General features: G+C 43.9%; 1 protein-coding gene across 1 annotated transcript; it reads right to left on the reverse strand.

Moving 5' to 3' along the window:
* Window positions 1–7,802: 7,802 nt before the first annotated feature.
* Window positions 7,803–20,627, reverse strand: LOC124111182. The gene is made up of 5 exons (XM_046470796.2): window positions 20,496–20,627; window positions 14,182–14,381; window positions 12,729–12,914; window positions 10,366–10,469; window positions 7,803–7,996 (listed from the first exon to the last, which is right to left on the reverse strand). Exons 2-5 carry the CDS (start codon window positions 14,375–14,377, stop codon window positions 7,961–7,963), a joined length of 522 nt encoding a protein of 173 aa, XP_046326752.2. The 5' UTR covers window positions 14,378–14,381; window positions 20,496–20,627; the 3' UTR covers window positions 7,803–7,960.

Below are 20,627 nucleotides of genomic sequence, written 5' to 3' on the forward strand. Positions count from 1 at the left end.
TACTGCCATATTGAGTTTCATAGACGTGATAAGATCTGCTTTCCTCCTACAATTTTAATACTCTTCAAATAAACCTTAGACCACTTACTGTTATTGAGACAGCAAAACAGTAGTTTACTTTGTAGTAATATTGCAATTAACAAGCCATGTAATTGTTTCGTTATTTGACTGAAATATTGTCGATGTGACGTAAAATTTTAACTGGCTCACTCATTTACTCTCTGTCATAGTCGGGGGCGGTCGGGTAGCCTAGTGGTTAAAGCGTTCGCTCGTCACGCCGAAGACCCGGGTTCGATTCCCGACATGGGTACAATGTGTGAAGCCCATTTCTGGTGTCCCCCGCCGTGATATTGCTGGAATATTGCTAAAAGCGGCGTAAAACCATACTCACTCACTCACTCTGTCATAGTCTGTGTGAGATAGAGGAGATACGTGACAAAACGACCACATAGATACACAAGACAAAAGATCATTCTCATCACCAAGAGAAATTGAAAAATGAAGTTTGGAAAATCACACTATAAACTTGATGATTTATGACATACTGTTACTATTATATGATGATGAATAATGTGGATCGATTCGAAACGATTGTTTCATTTTGAGTTCCGATGCCGTTGACACCACGGTAAAAATAGCAGGACAATTCCACTCGTGTGAGGAATAAATTGTGCCTGAAGTGATGGGAGATATAGAAATGGGGATGCTATGTTAGTGAATGGGTCCGGGGGAGGGGGGAAGTAATTAAATTATGACCCCATGGATGCCACAGGGACATATATGTCCCTCCTCTACAACCCTCACTTTGAAGTCGAATAAAATTCAAAATACATCATGCACACTAATACACTTCACAGTTTTGAATAAGGTGGGAGATTCCATATTCTGTGATATCACCCACTGCAATTTTAGGCCAAGCAAAAGTACTGAAAATTAGGTACATCGTAAATGTCACTATTTTTTACACATTACTAAATCACCACTCACTGCGTTATTTACAGCATGTTTTGAAATCTAAATTTCGGATATTTACTCCGATAAATGAATTTCAAAAATAGCATATTTGTGATCACGGATATCTCTCCTTTATGAAATCGCCAATGATCATTCCAAAACGTCTCCGATAACCTTAGAATCGTTTAGAATGTTTTGGAAAATACGCAAACACGGACGCCGAAGTGTACTTTCCGCCATATTGGATAGTGTTTACAAAATCACGTTTCAGGTACACCGGTTATGAGGCGCCTGTAAGATCACGTATATTTCAAAGTTAGCTGCGATACACACATCCTTGAATTCCTTATTAATTTTAGAATCGAATTAACGATGGTCTTTGTCACCAATACGAAGTGGCTAGATGCAATCAAGCAATATATGCTAGGTGTGAAAACGAACGCTGTGCTCGAAAAACTCGGCATCCAGAGGGAAAATTGCAGTATCCCAGTAATATTACAAACTCACACAAGAAATGGGTTTCATTGGAAAATAACACACTGGACATTCCAGGACAACCCATATTCTATCCCTTGGGGCGGTCGGGTAGCCTAGTGGTTAAAGCGTTCTCTCGTCACGCCGAAGACCCGGGTTCGATTCCTGACATGTGTACAATTTGTGAAGCCCATTTCTGGTGTCCCCCACCGTGATATTGCTGTAATATTGCTAAAAGCGTCGAAAAGCCATACTCACTCACTCACTCACTCACTCACTTACTCACTCATTCACAAACTACAGCAGACAACCGATGACTTCACGCACTGTCGTATGTTTATGGTACAGGGGGCGGTCGGGTAGCCTAGTGGTTAAAGCGTTTGTTCGTCACGCCGAAGACCCGGGTTCGATTCCCGACATGGGTTCAGTGTGTGAAGCCCATTTTTGGTGTCCCCCGCCGTGATATTGCTGGAATATTGCTAAAAGCGGCGTAAAACCATACTCACTCACTCACTCACTCACTCACTCACTCACTCACTCACTCACTCACTCACTCACTCATTCACAAACTACAGCAGACAACCGATGACTTCACGCACTGTTGTATGTTTATGGTACAGGGGGCGGTCGGGTAGCCTAGTGGTTAAAGCGTTCGTTCGTCACGCCGAAGACCCGGGTTCGATTCCCGACATGGGTTCAGTGTGTGAAGCCCATTTTTGGTGTCCCCCGCCGTGATATTGCTGTAATATTGCTAAAAGCGGCGTAAAACCATACTCACTCACTCACTCACTCACTCACTTACTCACTCACTCATTCACAAACTACAGCAGACAACCGATGACTTCACGCACTGTTGTATGTTTATGGTACAGGGGGCGGTCGGGTAGCCTAGTGGTTAAAGCGTTCGCTCGTCACGCCGAAGACCCGGGTTCGATTCCCGACATGGGTACAATGTGTGAAGCCCATTTCTGGTGTCCCGTGCTGTAACTCACTCACTCATATTTTATCTCAAATGTTAACCAGGTTTCAAATCAACAATTCTATTCGTCTAAGTTCGGTTAATCTGATGCCGCATGATGTGTTTATACAGGTATGCTGGTGTTCTATTTGGAATAAGCAACGTAGCAGCGACTGTCCCTGGGATGATAGCCCCTCTCGTCGCTGGAGCGCTCACGCCAAATGTAAGTACACGTGTACTGGGACAATCATGATCATTCTATTGTGCTCAATTTTATATGGACCCCCGCCGTCATAGTGCTGGAATATTGCTAAAAGCGGCGTTAAATCATACTCGCTCACTCACTCAATTTTGTATGAGGTGAGGTGAAATTGGGTTTAACGTCGCGTCCAAGATTATTGCACTTATATAGCGACGTGCATGCACGTGTATGTGTGTGTGGCTGCTTGTACTAGTCCGGACTGATGCCGATTTATAGTGCTAGCTCACTGAGATACCATGCCGCAGTTTAACATGATTACCCCACTCAGACACAGTATACTGACTTCGAGCCGACCAGTCCTTGTTTTAGCCCCTTAATGCCGAGCGCCAGACAGGGTAACAACAAGTACAATCTTTTAACGTCTTTTTTGTATGACGCGGCCCGGGATCGAACCCTGGACCTTCCGCTCTCCGGGCGGACGCTCTACCACAAGACCACGGAGGCGGTCCAATTTTGTATGAGATGGAGGCACGAGTTGTTGGTTTACTGACCAATCTATGGATCATGTACCTTATAAACGTATGGATGAAGGACGCATATTACCGCTAATTATTCACACAATAAGATGGAAGTGAATACACTATTTTGTATGCGAAAGTGTGATACTAAAAGATCGACAAGGAAGTTATATACATCTAGATATAAACTTGAATAACATATACCACTCAAAAGAAGTTAAGAACCCCAAATTTTGTTCATATGACTCTAGTTAACATGTTGTAGCTGGTGGGTATTCCAACACACAGCCTTCCAACTGTGGGTTTTCTTTAACTTGTTTTGTTTATGTTTGTTTGTTTGTTTTTTAACGTCGCATTCAGCAATATCCCAGCTATATGATGGCGGTCTGTAAATAATCGAGTCTGGACCAGACAATCCAGTGATTGACATCACGAGCATCGATCTACGCAATTGGGATACGATGACATGCATCAACCAATTCAGCGAGCCTGACCACCCGATCCTGTTAGTCGCTTCTTACGAGAAGCGTAGTCGCCTTTTACGGCAAACATGGGTTGCTGAAGACCTATTCTACCCCGGATCTTCACGGGTCTTCAACTTGTTTTGAATGGTATAGTTATGAATAAAGTACGAATGTAATTATGACAGGAAATTGAGATATCATAAAATTGGAAGCTTCTTGAATCAACGACACAGCCAAAGAAATTGTGGTGCTTTGGGGATAATCGAGAACCAAGGTTATTCGCTGGCGTTGACGTTTTATATTACAGTAAACTACGGTTATAACGAACTCAAAGTAACTACTAATTTTAGTTCGTTATAACCGTTGTTCGTTATAAGTACATATACAGCATGACTACAGCAAGTAGTCGGGACCAAACAGTAAGTTCGTTATATCCGTCAGTTCGTTATAAGCGTGTTCGTTATAACCGTAGTTTACTGTATAATTATCAGCTGATTATGACAATCTTTACAAAACGTTTTGTTCATTTAATCAGTGTATGTCTAATCTCCAGAACACTGCAGAGGAATGGCGTCACGTGTTGTACACATGTGCGGGCTTTCTGGTGGCTGGAACGCTGATATTTTCATTTCTCGCGAGTGGTGAAATACAGCCTTGGAACGACCATGGCGACAAAAGGGTTGACGTCATCAAGGACAAGAAATCGCATGACTACGTCAGGGTAGAAAGTATAACTACATGTATGTAGCTAGGCAGGGACACGAGGGCATGATGACGTCATGGGGTGTACAGACAACAAACAACAACTTCCGATTTTATGCAAATTGTTGGAGTGGCGGGTGCTGCCGGTAGAGCAGGACACTTACCCTTTAGTCAAACATCTGGCGTCACCACTTAGATTGAGTGATCCATTCATATAATCTTCACCACTATTTTGCCTTTCAAGTTCAATGGAATCTGTTTGGACGGATAATGGAGACAACTGGCGTTGACGTGTTATGTCTACCTGGTGTTCGCGAACACGTGGTTTCATCACTGTTTTTCAGTGATCCATCCATATATACTTTTTCTTGCTATTTTGGCTTTTTAAGCCCGATGGAATCTGTTTCGGTGAAACGGGTAAGCACGTCCTTCTCTATCGGTAGCACCCGCCATTCACACAATAGAAACAACGCGCCGGGGTTCGTGAACCATGTGGTAAAAAGACGTAATGAATGTAAAGAGAAGTGTATTATGAAGCAGGACGATGAAGGAGCCGGATGGTTATAGCGTTCACTCGTCACACCGAGACCCGGGGTCGGATCCCTGCAGGGGTAAAATGTGAAAAGCATATTCTTGATGTCTTTAGCCGTGATATTGCCGTTGTGTAACGAAAATAGTTTTGAAAGAGGCGTTAAACGAACGCATTCACGTATTATGAACATGTGAAAGATATCACAAATATGTGAAGGATAATTGAAGTGCCCGGACGGACTATAAGTATTTTGGGAATGAGTTATCCATTCATATAACTTACACAAATTTTCACAGATTACGCACAATGAAATTCTGCACGGATTATGGACAGTGCCTGACGTTTTGTATTTAGGTGAATATACCCTTGATTTGAAACGTGAATTTGTGCTTCTGTTTTAATCATTTAACACGTCTTTTCATCCAAACGAAATGTCAAGTTGCCAGGAGTTTCAAACACAGGGAAACACGAGGCATGTGGGTGATGTAGAAGTATGTATTGGTTCAGTTTCAGAAGGGTGGCAACATAATCATACCGTGACTACAAATCTTTGCTAGACATTTGCAGCTTATCGAGGCTGTATGAACATATAGTTCACTTGAAGTTCACCGACATGTATATCTGCAGCTGTTTAATTGTTTATTATAAACATAAACAATACTTTGTGATAACTTACAGACATCTAATCGCAACCTCCTTTTCTACTTCCTTTGAGCCTTCAGTAGCATCGCACGCTATATTATCGCGGTAGTTCATTTATAATGGATCGTAATGGCGAACGCTTACTAACCTATTAAATATGTCATACGCAAAATGTTTCTTGTTCTTTGTTCAACTGTTATGACACATCAATTAGGATTGATCGATACTGATTTTCTTTACCGATGGGCGGTCGGGTAGCCTACTGGTTAAAGTGTTCGCTCGTCACGCCGAAGAACCGGGTTCGATTCCCGACATGGGTACAATGTGTGAAGACCATTTCTGGTGTCCCCCGCCGTGATATTGCTGGAATATTGCTAAAAGCGGCGTAAAACCATACTCACTCACTCACTCTTTACCGAGTTCGTTGAGAGTTGAGCAAATATCCACATATTGTCAGTACTGATACAGCGGGACGTCACCATCACGAGGACGTTCAACTTAGAGACGTCAAGCTTTACGATAACGTCACTAAATTCATTCGTTCTGCTGGCGGCCGCTGAAATCAGTTCCATAACAGTAACTTCAGTTTCTGCTAAAGGGGCGGTAGGGTAGCCTAGTGGTTTAAGTACTCGCTCGTCAATCCGAAGACCCTGGTTCGATTCCCCACATGGGTACATTGTGTGAAGCCCATTTCTGGTGTTCCCCGCCGTGATATTGCTGGCATATTGCTAAAAGCGGCGTGAAACCATACTCACTCACTCACAAAAACGATACGAAAGTGCGGCTGCAATCATTGGGTCTGTCCACAATAAAACGTAATTTGTAACAGAAACTTCAGTTTCTGCCAGACAATAATCAAAGGGCAATAATACGCGATTAAAACAAAACTGGAGTTCATGGTTGCATACATTTATAGTCATATTCTTTGGTATTCCAACAACAATCTTTCCAATGGGTCTTTATTTTGCAGTAGAACCGGTCAATATATTTCAATGAAACGAGCACCGTACACAAGTTAATAAGAAACAGCGATAAATAAATTTATCGAATTTGTTTGTCAGTAACGGTTGTATGCACAGTGGACCATTACTCTGAACAGAGACCTAAAAATAGATATTTCATTTTATGGTCCCTGTTCTGAGTGAGTGAGTGAGTTGGGTTTAACGCCGCTTTTAACATTATTCCAGTTATATCACGGCGTGTCAGCTTAATGTGGCAGGAAAGCCCGAAGTGATGCAGGTCTCAGACGTTTACCACTTCGGTGAAACCCACGAGCACGGGTATGGTGCTGACAAACCTAGAAACATAATCGGGGCGAACCGGGATTCGAACCCACAATCATAGGTTTCTGGCGTGTCCAAGGGACGCAACTCTGCACAGCGAATCGCGGCGCCTTACACGACTGGGCCACCCGTGCCCCCCCCCCCCCCCCCCCTGTTCTGAACACGTAGTTGACATATAACCTCATATCCTCCTTGTAAACTGCCCGGCAAAAGAAAGTACACAGTTGAAAATTGGATTTGACCAAAAAGTTCCAAACTTTATCTAAACCTTCATAGGCTGAAAACCGCCCTGAAACACTGCAAACAAGACTGATACCAGTATTCAGTACATCACCATCGAGTAACCATTTCTTGATTGTTTCATTTCCAGCCACCTTCAAACATGTGTGTGTACTTTCTTTTGTCCGGTACTTTATATCTGGATACCTCAACTGCCCGGCGATCAGTAAAACACTGAGTTTGTGGGCGAAGTCCAATTCAGTGAGGACCAAATCCCAGAACTGACAAAGTCTCTTGATTATATGTGATGGGACTTTGGTGACTAGACATAACACATCCACCGGGGTCTATTTGGTCAGAGCTCATGTACGATCATTTATCAGAAGACTCTTGGTCTTCTAGCTGGTGCGTGTTTTATTGAATTTCGCCGTACTGACGGGACCACCGGGTGTCGGTTTTACAACGGGATCATTGGCCGTCTTATTTGTACCGGCATTGTCACGTGACTTGTTCTTCGTGTATCTCTGGACTGTACCTTCCGCGATGAGTTTCATCGCCAAACGGACGCGAATTATATTCTTCTGTAACAGATTACATTGTAAAATAGAAATATAATCAAGTACAATAAAAAGCGTGTCCATAATTACATAATCATTAGAAATCACTTCTAAAAGCAGTCAACTGTACGATTCCGACTTTAATACAATGTGTTTTTTGTGGACCACAACTAACTTGTGGTGATACTAGATGTTCGCGACAAGATAAAAAACACATTAAGATATAAGTTGTCAAGCGTTTCAAGTATTACACGTTTGCCCGACCCTCAGTAAAAAACTACATACAAAATACAAAAAAACAATGAAAACATTTATTTTTCAACTTATTTTTGTTTACAGCTTATAAATATATAATATTCATTACATTTTCTATATTAAAGATGCATTGAACAGCATCTGTGTTACAATTTACAAGTATGCGTTGTATTTCGAGGTTTCTGTTGTTAGATGTGCCCCTAAGCCACAGGAGTAGTAGTTTTTATCGCTTCTCCCTGCAATGTATAATGATTAAACAAATATTTGCTTTGTAGAAATGGTTAATCCTGGATCCTTATTAATTCCACCCCGCCAAATAAGAAAATTGGTTTGGTTGGTTGGTTTGTTCTTTAACGCCGTACTCAGCAATATTCCAGCTGTATGACGGCGGTCTGTAAATAATCGAGTCTGGACCAGACAATCCAGTGATTGATATCATGCGCATCGGTCTACGCAATTGGGATTGATGACCGTACATCAACCAAGTCAGCTTTTTACGACAAGCATAGTCGCCTTTTACGACAAGAAAATAAAATTTCTTTAACATTTATTTTTTCAGCCTCGGTTACATATGGAAGCTCAGGTTGGAAATTGCCTCCGATACACAGAAATATTTTATTTTCGGAACATTATTTTTAACACCAGGGCCCGTTCCATAGAGTGACCTTACTGTTACTTCTACATTAAATACAGGGCCCGTTACAGAGAGTGAACCTAGAGCTGCAACTACATTAAGAACAGGGCCCGTTACAGAGAGTGACCCTAGTGCTGCAACTACATTAAGAACAGGACCCGTTACAGAGAGTGACCCTAGTGCAACGACTACATTAAGAACAGGGCCCGTTACAGAGAGTGACCCAAATGCAACGACTACATTAAGAACAGGACCCGTTACAGAGAGTGACCCTAGTGCAACGACTACATTAAGAACAGGGCCCGTTACAGAGAGTGACCCTAGTGCAACGACTACATTAAGAACAGGACCCGTTACAGAGTGACCCTAGTGCTGCAACTACATTAAGAACAGGGCCCGTTACAGAGAGTGACCCTAGTGCTGCAACTACATTAAGAACAGGACCAGTTACAGAGAGTGACCCTAGTGCAACGACTACATTAAGAACAGGGCCCGTTACAGAGAGTGACCCTAGTGCAATGACTACATTAAGAACAGGGCCCGTTACAGAGAGTGAACCTCGTGTAACGACTACATTAAGATCAGGGCCCGTTACAGAGAGTGACCCTAGTGTAACGACTACATTAAGAACAGGGCCCGTTCCAGAGAGTGACCCAAGTGCAACGACCACATTAAGAACAGGGCCCGTTCCAGAGAGTGACCCAAGTGCAACGACAACATTAAGAACAGGGCCCGTTACAGAAAGTGACCCTAGTGTAACGACTACATTAAGAACAGGGCCCGTTACAGAGAGTGACCCTAGTGTAACGACTACATTAAGAACAGGGCCCGTTACAGAGAGTGACCCTAGAGCAACGTCTACATTAAGAACAGGGCCCGTTACAGAAAGTGACCCAAGTGGAACGACCACATTAAGAACAGGGCCCGTTCCAGAGAGTGACCCAAGTGCAACGACCACATTAAGAACAGGGCCCGTTCCAGAGAGTGACCCAAGTGCAACGACAACATTAAGAACAGGGCCCGTTCCAGAGAGTGACCCAAGTGCAACGACAACATTAAGAACAGGGCCTCAGGCCTTTCCTCACTCGGAAGAATCTGCCCTTTTGAAGTTACAACTATGTCAAGCAAAATACTGTATTTGATGGACAGCACGCCGTATTGTTTGTCCAAGATGTCTGACGGTCGAAATGCGTATAACGAACCACGGATATAACGAACTAAAATTACTGGTTTTAGTTCGTGTTAACGATAGTTCACTGTACATGCACTGGTTAGCAGTTCATTTGGAACATCCCTGAATGTCGTGTTGTTTTCTTTTCAAATCAAAAACGATTATTGTGCCCCCAATATTTTGATATTTTGCCCTAGAACATCAGTAAAACAGGCCATCAATCATCCAAATCAAAATGAAGGGTGAAGTTCACACAGGTCTTGTCTTAAGCCCAATGTTAATGTCACTAGATGAAACTTCAATGCTCTTGATGCTATTAGCTAAGAAATGTGGCAATCAACATGTTCTTGTTCTTACGAATGTTAAATTATATGATGAAATTATTTTAACATCCTCATGTTTACAAACAACAAACTAGTATCGAACTTGGTATGTGTAACATAACGTCAGTGAGAGAATATTCCAACTATTATGAGGTCACACATCACGGCATTACCCGGAATTCCAGCGGGGTCAGTCAACCAAGTCACCGAGCCTGACTACCCGAGGGAAGGTCGGGTAGCCTCGTCGTGAAAGCGTTCGCTCGTCACGCCGAAGACACGGGTTCGATTCCCGACATGGGTACAGTGTCTAAAGCCCATTTCTGGTATCCCCCGCCGTGATATTGCCGGAATATTGCTAAGAGCGGCGTAAAACCATACTCACTCACTCACTGATTACACGATCCATCAACGTCGCCCCTAACGTCAACATAGATTGCTTAAACACAAATGGGAACTTTTCAAGTGAGCATTCCTTACCGCTAGTTTCCTGTTCAGTCTCCTCAGCTCGAACAGGGAGATGCAGAGGTTACGGTACTGAGCTTCAGCATCCTCCAGCAGAACGAAGGGGTCGTTTTCCCAGTCTGTAAAAGTTGAAGTTGTGTTATGAGTTTACTATATTATTAGTGGTATGCAAGAAGGGCTACAAGAGTTATGCCCCTTTGTAAACAGACAGGTTGTTCCATCTCATACAGGATGGAAAGTATGATCATGTATCCATAGTTACGGTATGTATATATGTTCTTCTTGATTGTGATGTCATGTACATCATTCTGTTTATGTTGTCATTGTAATGCCAGACGAACTACAGCCATCATTATTATTATGTTTAACTAATGATGAGGGGAGGTCGAGTAGCCAAGTGGTTAAAGCGTTTGCTCTTCACACCGAAGACCCGGGTTCCATTCCCAACATGGGTACAATGTGTGAAGCCCATTTCTGGTGTCCCCCGCCGTGATATTGCTTGAATATTGCTAAAAGTGGCGTGAAACCTTACTCACTCACTCACTAATGATTCCAGACGAGGTGTAGCAGTTGTATAACGTCCCCCGCAATAGACTTGTTACACCGCGGCGGCCTCTAACTAATGGAATCAGGGCCAGGCAAAATGGTTTATAAATAAAAGCGACAAAACCATTTCCATAACCATCAGAAATCTCTACGACGTCCCTTCAGTACAATGGTTGTGGGGTTGTTGCTTGCGTTGATACAAAACCTGCTCGGGTTGTATGAAGTGCGATGTCCTGGGCCCACTTGCACAAAGCGAACTTAGCGATAAGATGATCTTAACCCCCATACTTTAACATAGGCTTACAATTGTTGTAGCGCTAAGATCGCTTTGTGCAAGTGGGCCCTGGTCTATGGTTTGTCTAACCCTCAACACCTCATAGATTTAAGGTTTCATGACCAGAATGCGAAGTCAATTTATCGTCACGTTACCATTTGAAATGCCTGACTTTCTTTCTCAAAATAGCAAGGCAATATGTCACAGTTAGATATTTACTTTTCTGAATGAAATAGAGAACATGTCGATCTTATCTGTATGTAAAAACAACACATCTGTATGTAAAAGCGAATCGTGGTAAAACATTGTTCTATCATGACCTCATTTCTCGAGATTCGAACATGTGCTCGTAACTTGATGACGTAAGTCAAACAACGTTATTTTTCAGGTTGGGGTGGGGTGGTGGTGTCTTATGAGTTGTTCACTATAGTAGAAGCTGGGAAACGTAGATAATCGCTTCCAAAAGTGAGAGAGATGTGACAATCGGTATTAGGAGAAAAGGTACAGATAATCGACGCGCAAATTGTGAGAATGTGCGGGAAAGACCAAATTGTACCCCCATGTTCATAAAATGGACTTGTCCGACATGGCCGCGGTCGGATTCTATTAAGCCATCATTATTTACATGCGGGTAAATATCTTTTAAGCGTGTACTTTTTACTAACATCCTTAAAGAGGATATGTTGTAATGATATAAGTTGTGAACACGGTAATAAAAAGCTTGTAAAGATGTAAAGATTGTTGAAGATACGCAGCACGTCAAACACCAGGTACCGTTTTAACCCCACAAAGGGGAATCCCCTAAGGAGCGGAATTTTCCGTTTGGGCGACGATTTCGCCAGTCCCTTTTTATTGTCTGTTTTCGCTATTTCCCTTTTTTAACTCGTGCATGTCACACTGTCCATCTGATGCTGTGGTGGGGAATCAATGTGGCTCAGTGATTCAAGGCACAGCGTGGTCTCGTGGTTGAGCGTCCGCCCGGAGAGCGGAAGGTCCGGGGTTCGATCCCCGGCCGCGTAATACCAAAAGACGTTAAAAGATGGTACTTGTTGTTACCCTGTCTGGCGCTCGGCATTAAGTGGCTAAACCAAGGACTGGTCGGCTCGGAGTCAGTATACTGTGTCTGAGTGGGGTATTCATGTTAAACTGCGGCATCTTATCTCAGTGAGCTAGCACAATAAATCGGCATCAGACATCAGTCCGGACTAGTACATTACTACAAGCAGCCACACAAACACACACACACGTACATGCACGTCGCTATATAAGTGCAGTAATCTTGAACGCGACGTTAAACCCAATTTCACCTCACCTTCAAGGCACAGCAGTTCGCGGTGCAGATTTTACGAATGCCAGAATCAGCTATCACGGGTTTGAAATGCCCCGATTAAGATGCATAGTTTTTCAGCACGATACCTGTATTCGTGGGTTTTCACAATTAGATAAACGTCTCTGACCTGCATCCCTTTTAGCGTCCTCCCATTGCAAGTGGTATACCTAAAATACTTTTGGAAGCGTCGTTAAACCTAGCCAACTGCCGCTCTCAGCGTGTACTGACCCATACTTCCGGAAGGGTTATTTGGTGACCTCTTGCTCCTCAACAGTTCCAACAGCCGGGTCACAAGCCTCTCCCTTTTCGTGTCTGTTGGCGGAGTTGTCTCCCCCTTGCGAAGGAACACGCCCGAAACTATGCATGTTTGTAGGACCATGTCAGAGATGAACGACTTCTGCATTAAACCAAATTCTGGAAAGAAAATAGTTGAGATAAGTTCTAAACATTATAAAGATAATTTTGACTTCATACGACAATTTTTAAACAAATAGAAACTTTTAAGTTGTCTTTTATGCAAACTGTTTGAATGGCGGATGCTACCGGTAGACCTGGACATGCTTACCCGTTAGTCAAACATCTGGCGTCACCACTCAGTTTCAGTGATCCATTCATATAACTTTCACCACTAATTTGCCTTTCAAGTTCAATGGAATCTGTTTGGACGGATAATGGAGGCTGCTGGCGTTGACGTTGGCGTTGCCCTTTCCGCGAACACGTGGTATCATCACTGTATTTTCAGTGATCCATATAAACTTGTTATTGCTATTTTGGCTTTTAACTAATGGAATTTGCAGATAATGGAGACTGTGTTTCAGTGATCCATTCACATAATTTTCGCCACTATTTTGCCTTTCAAAGTCTAATGGAATCTGTTTGGACGGATAATGGAGGCTAATAACGTTGACGTTCATGTTAATCTGGTGTTCGCGAACAGGGTAAGCATGTCCCTCACTACCGGTGTCCCCCGTCACTCACACAATAGAAACAACGCGCCGGGGTTCGTGAACCGTGTGGTGAAAAGACGCAATGAATGTAAAGAGAAGTGTATTATGAAGCAGGACGATGAAGTAGCCGGGTGGTTAAAGCGTTCACTCGCCACACCGAGACCCGGGGTCGGATCCCTGCAGGGGTACAATGTGAAAAGCATATTCTTGATGTCTTTAGCCGTGATATTGCCGTTGTGTAACGAAAATATTCAAACGACTTTACCCATTCACGTGTTTTGACGAATTAAAAGATATCAGCTGCAACTGAAAATATATCCAGTCTCCATACGAAATCCCAAGTAAATCATAAGTGAACAACTAACATGACCTACCAGACTCAGGGCAGACTGTGAGTACGTTTCAACTGGTCACGTTGATTTAAGACATCGTATGTGTTCACTGAATTACCTACCTTCTGAAGATCTGGGGTAGAATAGGTCTTCAGAAACCCATACTTACCGTAAAAGGCGACAATGCATGTCGTAAGAGGCGACTAACGGGATCGGGTGGTCAGGCTCGCTGACTTGGTTGATGCATGTCATTGTATCCCAATTGCGTGGATCGATGCTCATGGTGTTAACCAATGGATTGTCTGGTCTAGACTCGATTATTTACTGACCGCCGTCATACAGCTGGCATATAGCTGAGTGCGGCGTTAAACAACAAACAAACAAACAAACAAACAAACTTACCTTCTAACGGCTTGGCGTCGTTTGGCCAGTAGTTTTGAGAAGCTACACCTTCCGAATCGTCCAAGAACGAATCAAATTCGTTGATGAACTCTTCCTCATCGGCTTCGAGTGTTAAATCTCGGCGCACCGTCCTTGCTCTTGCGTCGAGCGCCCCAAAGCACGCTACCGCCATACAGAAAAACAACATAGACCGCATGGTTCTGAAAAAAGAGACAAAAGATTGTAGGCTGATTATTTCCAACGATGCCCGGGGCGGTCGGGTAGCCTAGTGGTTAAAGCGTTCGCAAGTCACGCCGAAGACCCTGGTTCGAATCCCGACATGGGTACGATGAGTGAAGCCCATTTTTGGTGTTCCCCGCCGTGATATTGTTGTAATATTGCTAAAAGCGGCGTAAAACCAAACTTACTCACCCATTCAGTCCAACGATGGGTATTTCGACGGGGTTAGAAATCTGATTTGTCGTTTCAGCAAGAAGATCTAGAATTTATGTGGAATTTTATGCACACAACAAATGACCTTTCATTGTGGACAGGACCTAATGATTGCAGCAGCACGTGTGCATCGTTATTATGAGTGAGTGAGTGAGTGCGTGAATATGGTTTTACGCCGCTTTTAGCAATATTCCAGCAATATCACGGCGGGGAACACCAGAAATGGTCTTTACACATTGCACCCATGTGGGGAATCGAACCGGGTTCTTCGGCGTGACGAGCGAACACTTTAACCAGTAGGCTACCCGACCACCCCTCGTTATTATGAGTAAGTTGAATAAACTCAATTATTAGACCGCCTACGGCCCGGCCGCGTCATGCCAACCGACGTTTAAAGATGGTACTTATTGTTACCCTGCCCTACCCTGGCATTCGGCATTTGGGGGATCAAACACGGACTGGTCGGCTCAATGTCAGTATACTGTGTCTTAGTATGTGTAAAACTAATAAATGTAATAAGTTATGGTGTCTTTAGTTGATGTATACGGTGTCATGTTAAGTTAGCAGAAAAAAATATTGGGCGGGACGTGAGCCGACGGCAACGAGAGACACAACATCGAATTTATTATGCCGAACGTTTACACTATCTGCTATCTTTATCGCACATGTTATGTCAAAATGAAGACTTGACACTTACAACCGGTTTAAATGACGGGACCAGTACATTTTTCCTAAACAACGCTTTAATGCAAACACAAACGTTAACAATGGAATATATAATGCACTAAATGTGAACGTTTCAACATGTATCATAGCTAACATGGACAGAATTAAAAAAATGCCCGCATGTTATAAGATATTTAGAGGCAACTGTAACTTGATAGAGTCAGCCTAGAGGCTGCTTTCTGTTCTATTGTTATGTGGCGTCTTTGGCGTCACGTTTCTTGTTTGTGACGTCATCCAATATTATGTTCTATGACGTTGCTATTTGTAAATCAGTGACCTCATTTGTGATCTTTTACGCACGTTCAAGCCTATTTCACCTCACCTTTCAGTGATATCACGCCCAAGGTGATGTTGGTTGTAGATATTTAGCAGATTGGTGAATTCACGTGCATGGCGCTGACAGGTGAATTCACGTGCATGGCGCTGACAGGTGAATTCAGTGCATGGCGCTGACAGGTGAAACCAATGTGCATTGCGCTGACAGGTGAATTCACTTGCATGGCGCTGACAGGTGAAACCCATGTGCATGGCGCTGAGAGGTGAAACCCATTTGCATGGTGCTGACAGGTGAATTCAGTGCATGGCGCTGACAGGTGAAACCCATGTGCATGGCGCTGACAGGTGAATTCACTTGCATGGCGCTGACAGGTGAAACCCATGTGCATGGCGCTGACAGGTGAATTCACTTGCATGGCGCTGACAGGTGAAACCCATGTGCATGGCGCTGAGAGGTGAAACCCATTTGCATGGTGCTGACAGGTGAATTCAGTGCATGGCGCTGACAGGTAAAACCCATGTGCATGGCGCTGACAGGTGAAACCCACGTGCATGGCGCTGACCGGTGAATTCAGTGCATGGCGCTGACAGGTGAAACCCATGTGCATGGCGCAGACAGGTGAAACCCATGTGCATGGCGCTGACAGGTGGATTCATATGCATGGCGCTGACAGGTGAATTCAGTGCATGGCGCTGACAGGTGAATTCAGTGCATCGCCCTGACAGGTGAAACCCATGTGCATGGCGCTGACAGGTGAATTCAGTGCATGGCGCTGACAGGTGAAACCCATGTGCATGGCGCTGACAGGTGAAACCCACGTGCATTGGGCTGACAGGTGGATTCACATGCATGGCGCTGACAGGTGAATTCAGAAAATGGCGCTGACAGGTGAATTCAGAAAATGGCGCTGACAGGTGAAACCCATGTGCATGGCGCTGACAGGTGAAACCCATGTGCATGGCGCTGACAGGTGAATTCAATGTGCATGGCGCTGACAGGTGGATTCACATGCATGGCGCTGACAGGTGAATTCAGAAAATGGCGCTGACAGGTGAATTCAGAAAATGGCGCTGACAGGTGAAACCCATGTGCATGGCGCTGACAGGTGAAACCCATGTGCATGGCGCTGACAGGTGAATTCAATGTGCATGGCGCTGACAGGTGAATTCAGTGCATGGCGCTATCAAATGAAACCCATGTGCATGGCGCTGACAGGTGAATTCACGTGCATGGCGCTGACAGGTGAATTCAGTGCATGGCGCTACCAAATGAAACCCATGTGCATGGCGCTATCAAATGAAACCCTCGTGCATGGCGCAGACAGTGTCTGACAGAATATAGGAGTCAACCCATAACCAGTGGATCATGGTACGGATAAGGGGCACAGTCATTTACGACGTTTTAGTCACTGAAGCACGGTATCTTATCGTGAATCTCTGAGTCACTTTCGTAGAGTAGAAATATCTAACCACTTATAACATGCACACCTGCAGAGATGCTTTGCTCAACTACACCTCATAATGCACGTTTCGTGTTCCCGTGAAACATGTTTTTTTACCAATTTAAAGTAATAGACATCGAAAACCCTCTCCTTGGGGGTTTAAATTTAGCGACGATAATTACAAAGCAGATGAAATAAGATACCATACAGAGACGCTTTAAATGAGAGCAGGGATGGTCAATTCCTTTAATTCATTTGTGCGTAACATTGTCCAGAAAAAGCCAGAGAAATAGTTCTTGAAATTCGAGAGGTAATATGAGTGAGTGAGTGAGGTTTTACGCCGCTTTTAGCAATATTCCAGCAATATCACGGCGGGGGACACCAGAAATGGGCTTCACACATTGTACCCATGTGGGGACTCGAACCCGGGTGTTCGGCGTGACGAGCGAACGCTTTAACCACTAGGCTACCCGACCACCCCACGATAGGTACGATGAAATTGATGATCCCAAAGTTAATATATAATTATACTCTTCACTATAAAACAATAGCCATGGATAGCCATGCAAAGCAACACTCATGGCGCTGGAATGCTCCCGATACAATGAATAGATATTAGAAATACACTATCGTTCAAATCAAAATTGCCGTCGGTCGCGACTGGTACACGGAACGCAATAGTTGCGCCTTAAGTGTGATTGTCGAAATGTGTTTCTCCGGGCATGCCGAAAAGCCGGGTCTCCGGGATTTCCCACAAGGAAAGTCAATGGTTTGAACTACGATAAAATTTCCATCAACAATACAAACCAGGATTAGAAGTTCCCAGTAGACTGTGTTTTAAGCAGCTATTATTGATCGGTGGTCGGGTTGACTCGGTTGAATGCATGTCCTTGTTGCATGCCGTTGAGGTACACCGAGCTAGCCTGACCATCCGTAATAAACTTGTTGACTACCACCCTTGTGAATACAAAAACCCTACGGTCTCGATCAGGGCGCGTTTGTGATCGAGGGGACGTTTGTTTTGAACAGTGGTGTACTGTAAACACGTCTAAGCTTCTTCAGACTTATTGCAACGAGAGAGACGGTCGGGTAGCCTCGTGGTGAAAGCGTTCGCTCGTCACGCCGAAGACCCGGGTTCAATTCCAGACATGGGTACAATGTGTGAAGCTCATTTCTGGTGTCCCCCGCCGTGATATTGCTGGAATATTGCTAAAAGCGGCGTAAAACCATACTCACTCACTCACTCATTTTAAGGTGTAGATACATGAAAGCTTATTACGAACAAAAAGACCCGTGAAGATTCCGGGGTAGAATAGGTCTTCAGCAACCCATGCTTGCCGTAAAAGGTGACTTTGCTTGTCGTAAGAGGCGACTAACGGGATCGGGTGGTCAGGCTCGCTGACTTGGTTGATGCATGTCATCGATCCCAATTGCGTGGATCGATGCTCATGATATTAATCACTGGATTGTCTGGTCCACACTCGGTTATTTACAGACCGCCGTCATGTAGCTGGAATATTGCTGAGTGCGGCGTTAAACAACAAACAAACAAACTAACAAAAAATACGATTCCACATTATTCTCTCCAGTGGTTGATTCAGTTTACAGTTTACAAACTATAAGTTCAGTTCACGGTTCATTGAGAAGCTCAATTTCACTGCTGATCATGGAAAATGTTTACAGTCATGCAAAGAAGTGGTTTTCCCCTGTCGTTGTAAATGTCACTATATAATTTCTACCCAGGTTCCCACAGAAAATTATTTTCAGTATCACGTCATTCACTTTTTTTCGGACCGCCTCCGTGGTCTAATGATAGAGCGTCCGCCCGGAGAGCGGAAGGTCCGGGGTTCGATCCCCGACCGCGTCATACCAAAAGACGTTAAAAGATGGTGCTTGTTGTTACCCTGTCTGGCGCTCGGCATTAAGGGGCTAAAACAAGAACTGGTCGGCTCGGAGTCAGTATACTGTATCTGAGTGGGGTATTCATGTTAAACTGAGGCATGGTATCTCAGTGTGCTAGCCCACCAAGAACGTTTCGGGGAATCTGAACAGATTGGGAGGTACCAAACCTAAGGCACCGAGAACAATGGGGAGTCGGACAACTTGGTACTTGGGATGTAAGCGTGACATTTCGAAAGCAAGATCCGCATATTTGCCATGTTTTTCCTCAATTTTGTTAATCACATTAGTGTCAAAGGGGACAGAAAAATTCAACGATATAAATGCTTTCATTGGATTTATCAAAAAGGACAAGGTCAGGTTTGTTGTCCTGGATACGTCTGAGGCTGTAAATGGGCCTATTCCAAAGAATTTTGTATTTATCATTTTCCATGACGCCCTCTACACGTTCCGGGTCGTACCATGGGTGGACCTCTGTGTCAAAACCACAAGCATGGCGAAGACGGTAATAAAATGATCGAGCTACACCATCGTGTCGCCTAAGATACTGTGTTTGTGCCAAATCTGACAATGTGTTGCACAGTCTCATTAAATTCATTGCATATTCTACATTTCATATTTACATTTTGATGCAATATCACACACTGACGGTTTCGAGTGGGCTATGACTGGTCCTGAGCAGCCAACAGAAAGCCTTCTGTTTCACTTTTCAGGCCAGACGACTTCATCCAAGTGAAGGACTCTGTAGGGTTGCTGACCATACATACTGCTCATAAACTCGATGCAGTGGTCGCTTAGATAGCCTCTCCTTCAAAAATGAGTCTGAGCCGATTTGATATTGCACTTCGCTTGGTTGACACTCATGTGTGTACTGTCCAGCAGCACCGAACCACCAACAAAATCAACACCGACATTGAGATAATGTCCTACATCCTTGGCTCGTTTTAGAAAACTGTGGAATGCCTTGTTTTCACCATGAGTCTTCGCATGCTTCACAAGAGGACCATCAGACAAATAAATGTGTGCAAAAGTGCACAAAACAGTTCTATCATGAAAAGCCCCAACGTTAATCAAACCACGCCTTCCCATAATGATTGGTAAATATAAGCGATTGAGGGAAGAGCGAGGGTGGTGGGATCTATTATCTCATATGATTCTTCGTGTGAGGGTGTATTATTATTCTTATTATTATCATTATTATCATTATTGTTATCTTTCCCTGAATCAGGGCGATGGGGTAGCCTAGTGGTTAAGCGTTTCACGCCGAAGACCAGGGTTCGATTCCCCACATGTGTACAATGTGTGAAGCCCATTTCCGGTGTCCTCCGCCCAGATATGCCTGATTTTTGCTAAAAGCGGCGTAAAACTATACTCACTCACTTACCCTGAATCCCCAAGTGTCTTTTGGTTGGGGAAGGGAAGGATTATGACATTATAAGATCGGTCAAATACATAGTCAACATAGATAATGGTTATATGTGGTTTGAGAGTTAATAAAATATGAATATATGTCTATGAGAATAGTATGACCTGACTTACCTTTCAGACTGCTAACTTTACTCTGTGTGACTAGGTGCAGATTGACCAGGCTTTTATACTGTTGTGGTATTCACACGGCCAGTAGACCGAGAAGCTCAACGCATAAGCTTTTGTCGGACAGCGGGACATGGC

The sequence above is a fragment of the Haliotis rufescens genome, unplaced genomic scaffold (assembly GCF_023055435.1).
Source record: "Haliotis rufescens isolate VD_foot unplaced genomic scaffold, xgHalRufe1.0.p SCAF_13, whole genome shotgun sequence".
NCBI classification, from domain to species: Eukaryota; Metazoa; Mollusca; class Gastropoda; order Lepetellida; family Haliotidae; genus Haliotis; species Haliotis rufescens.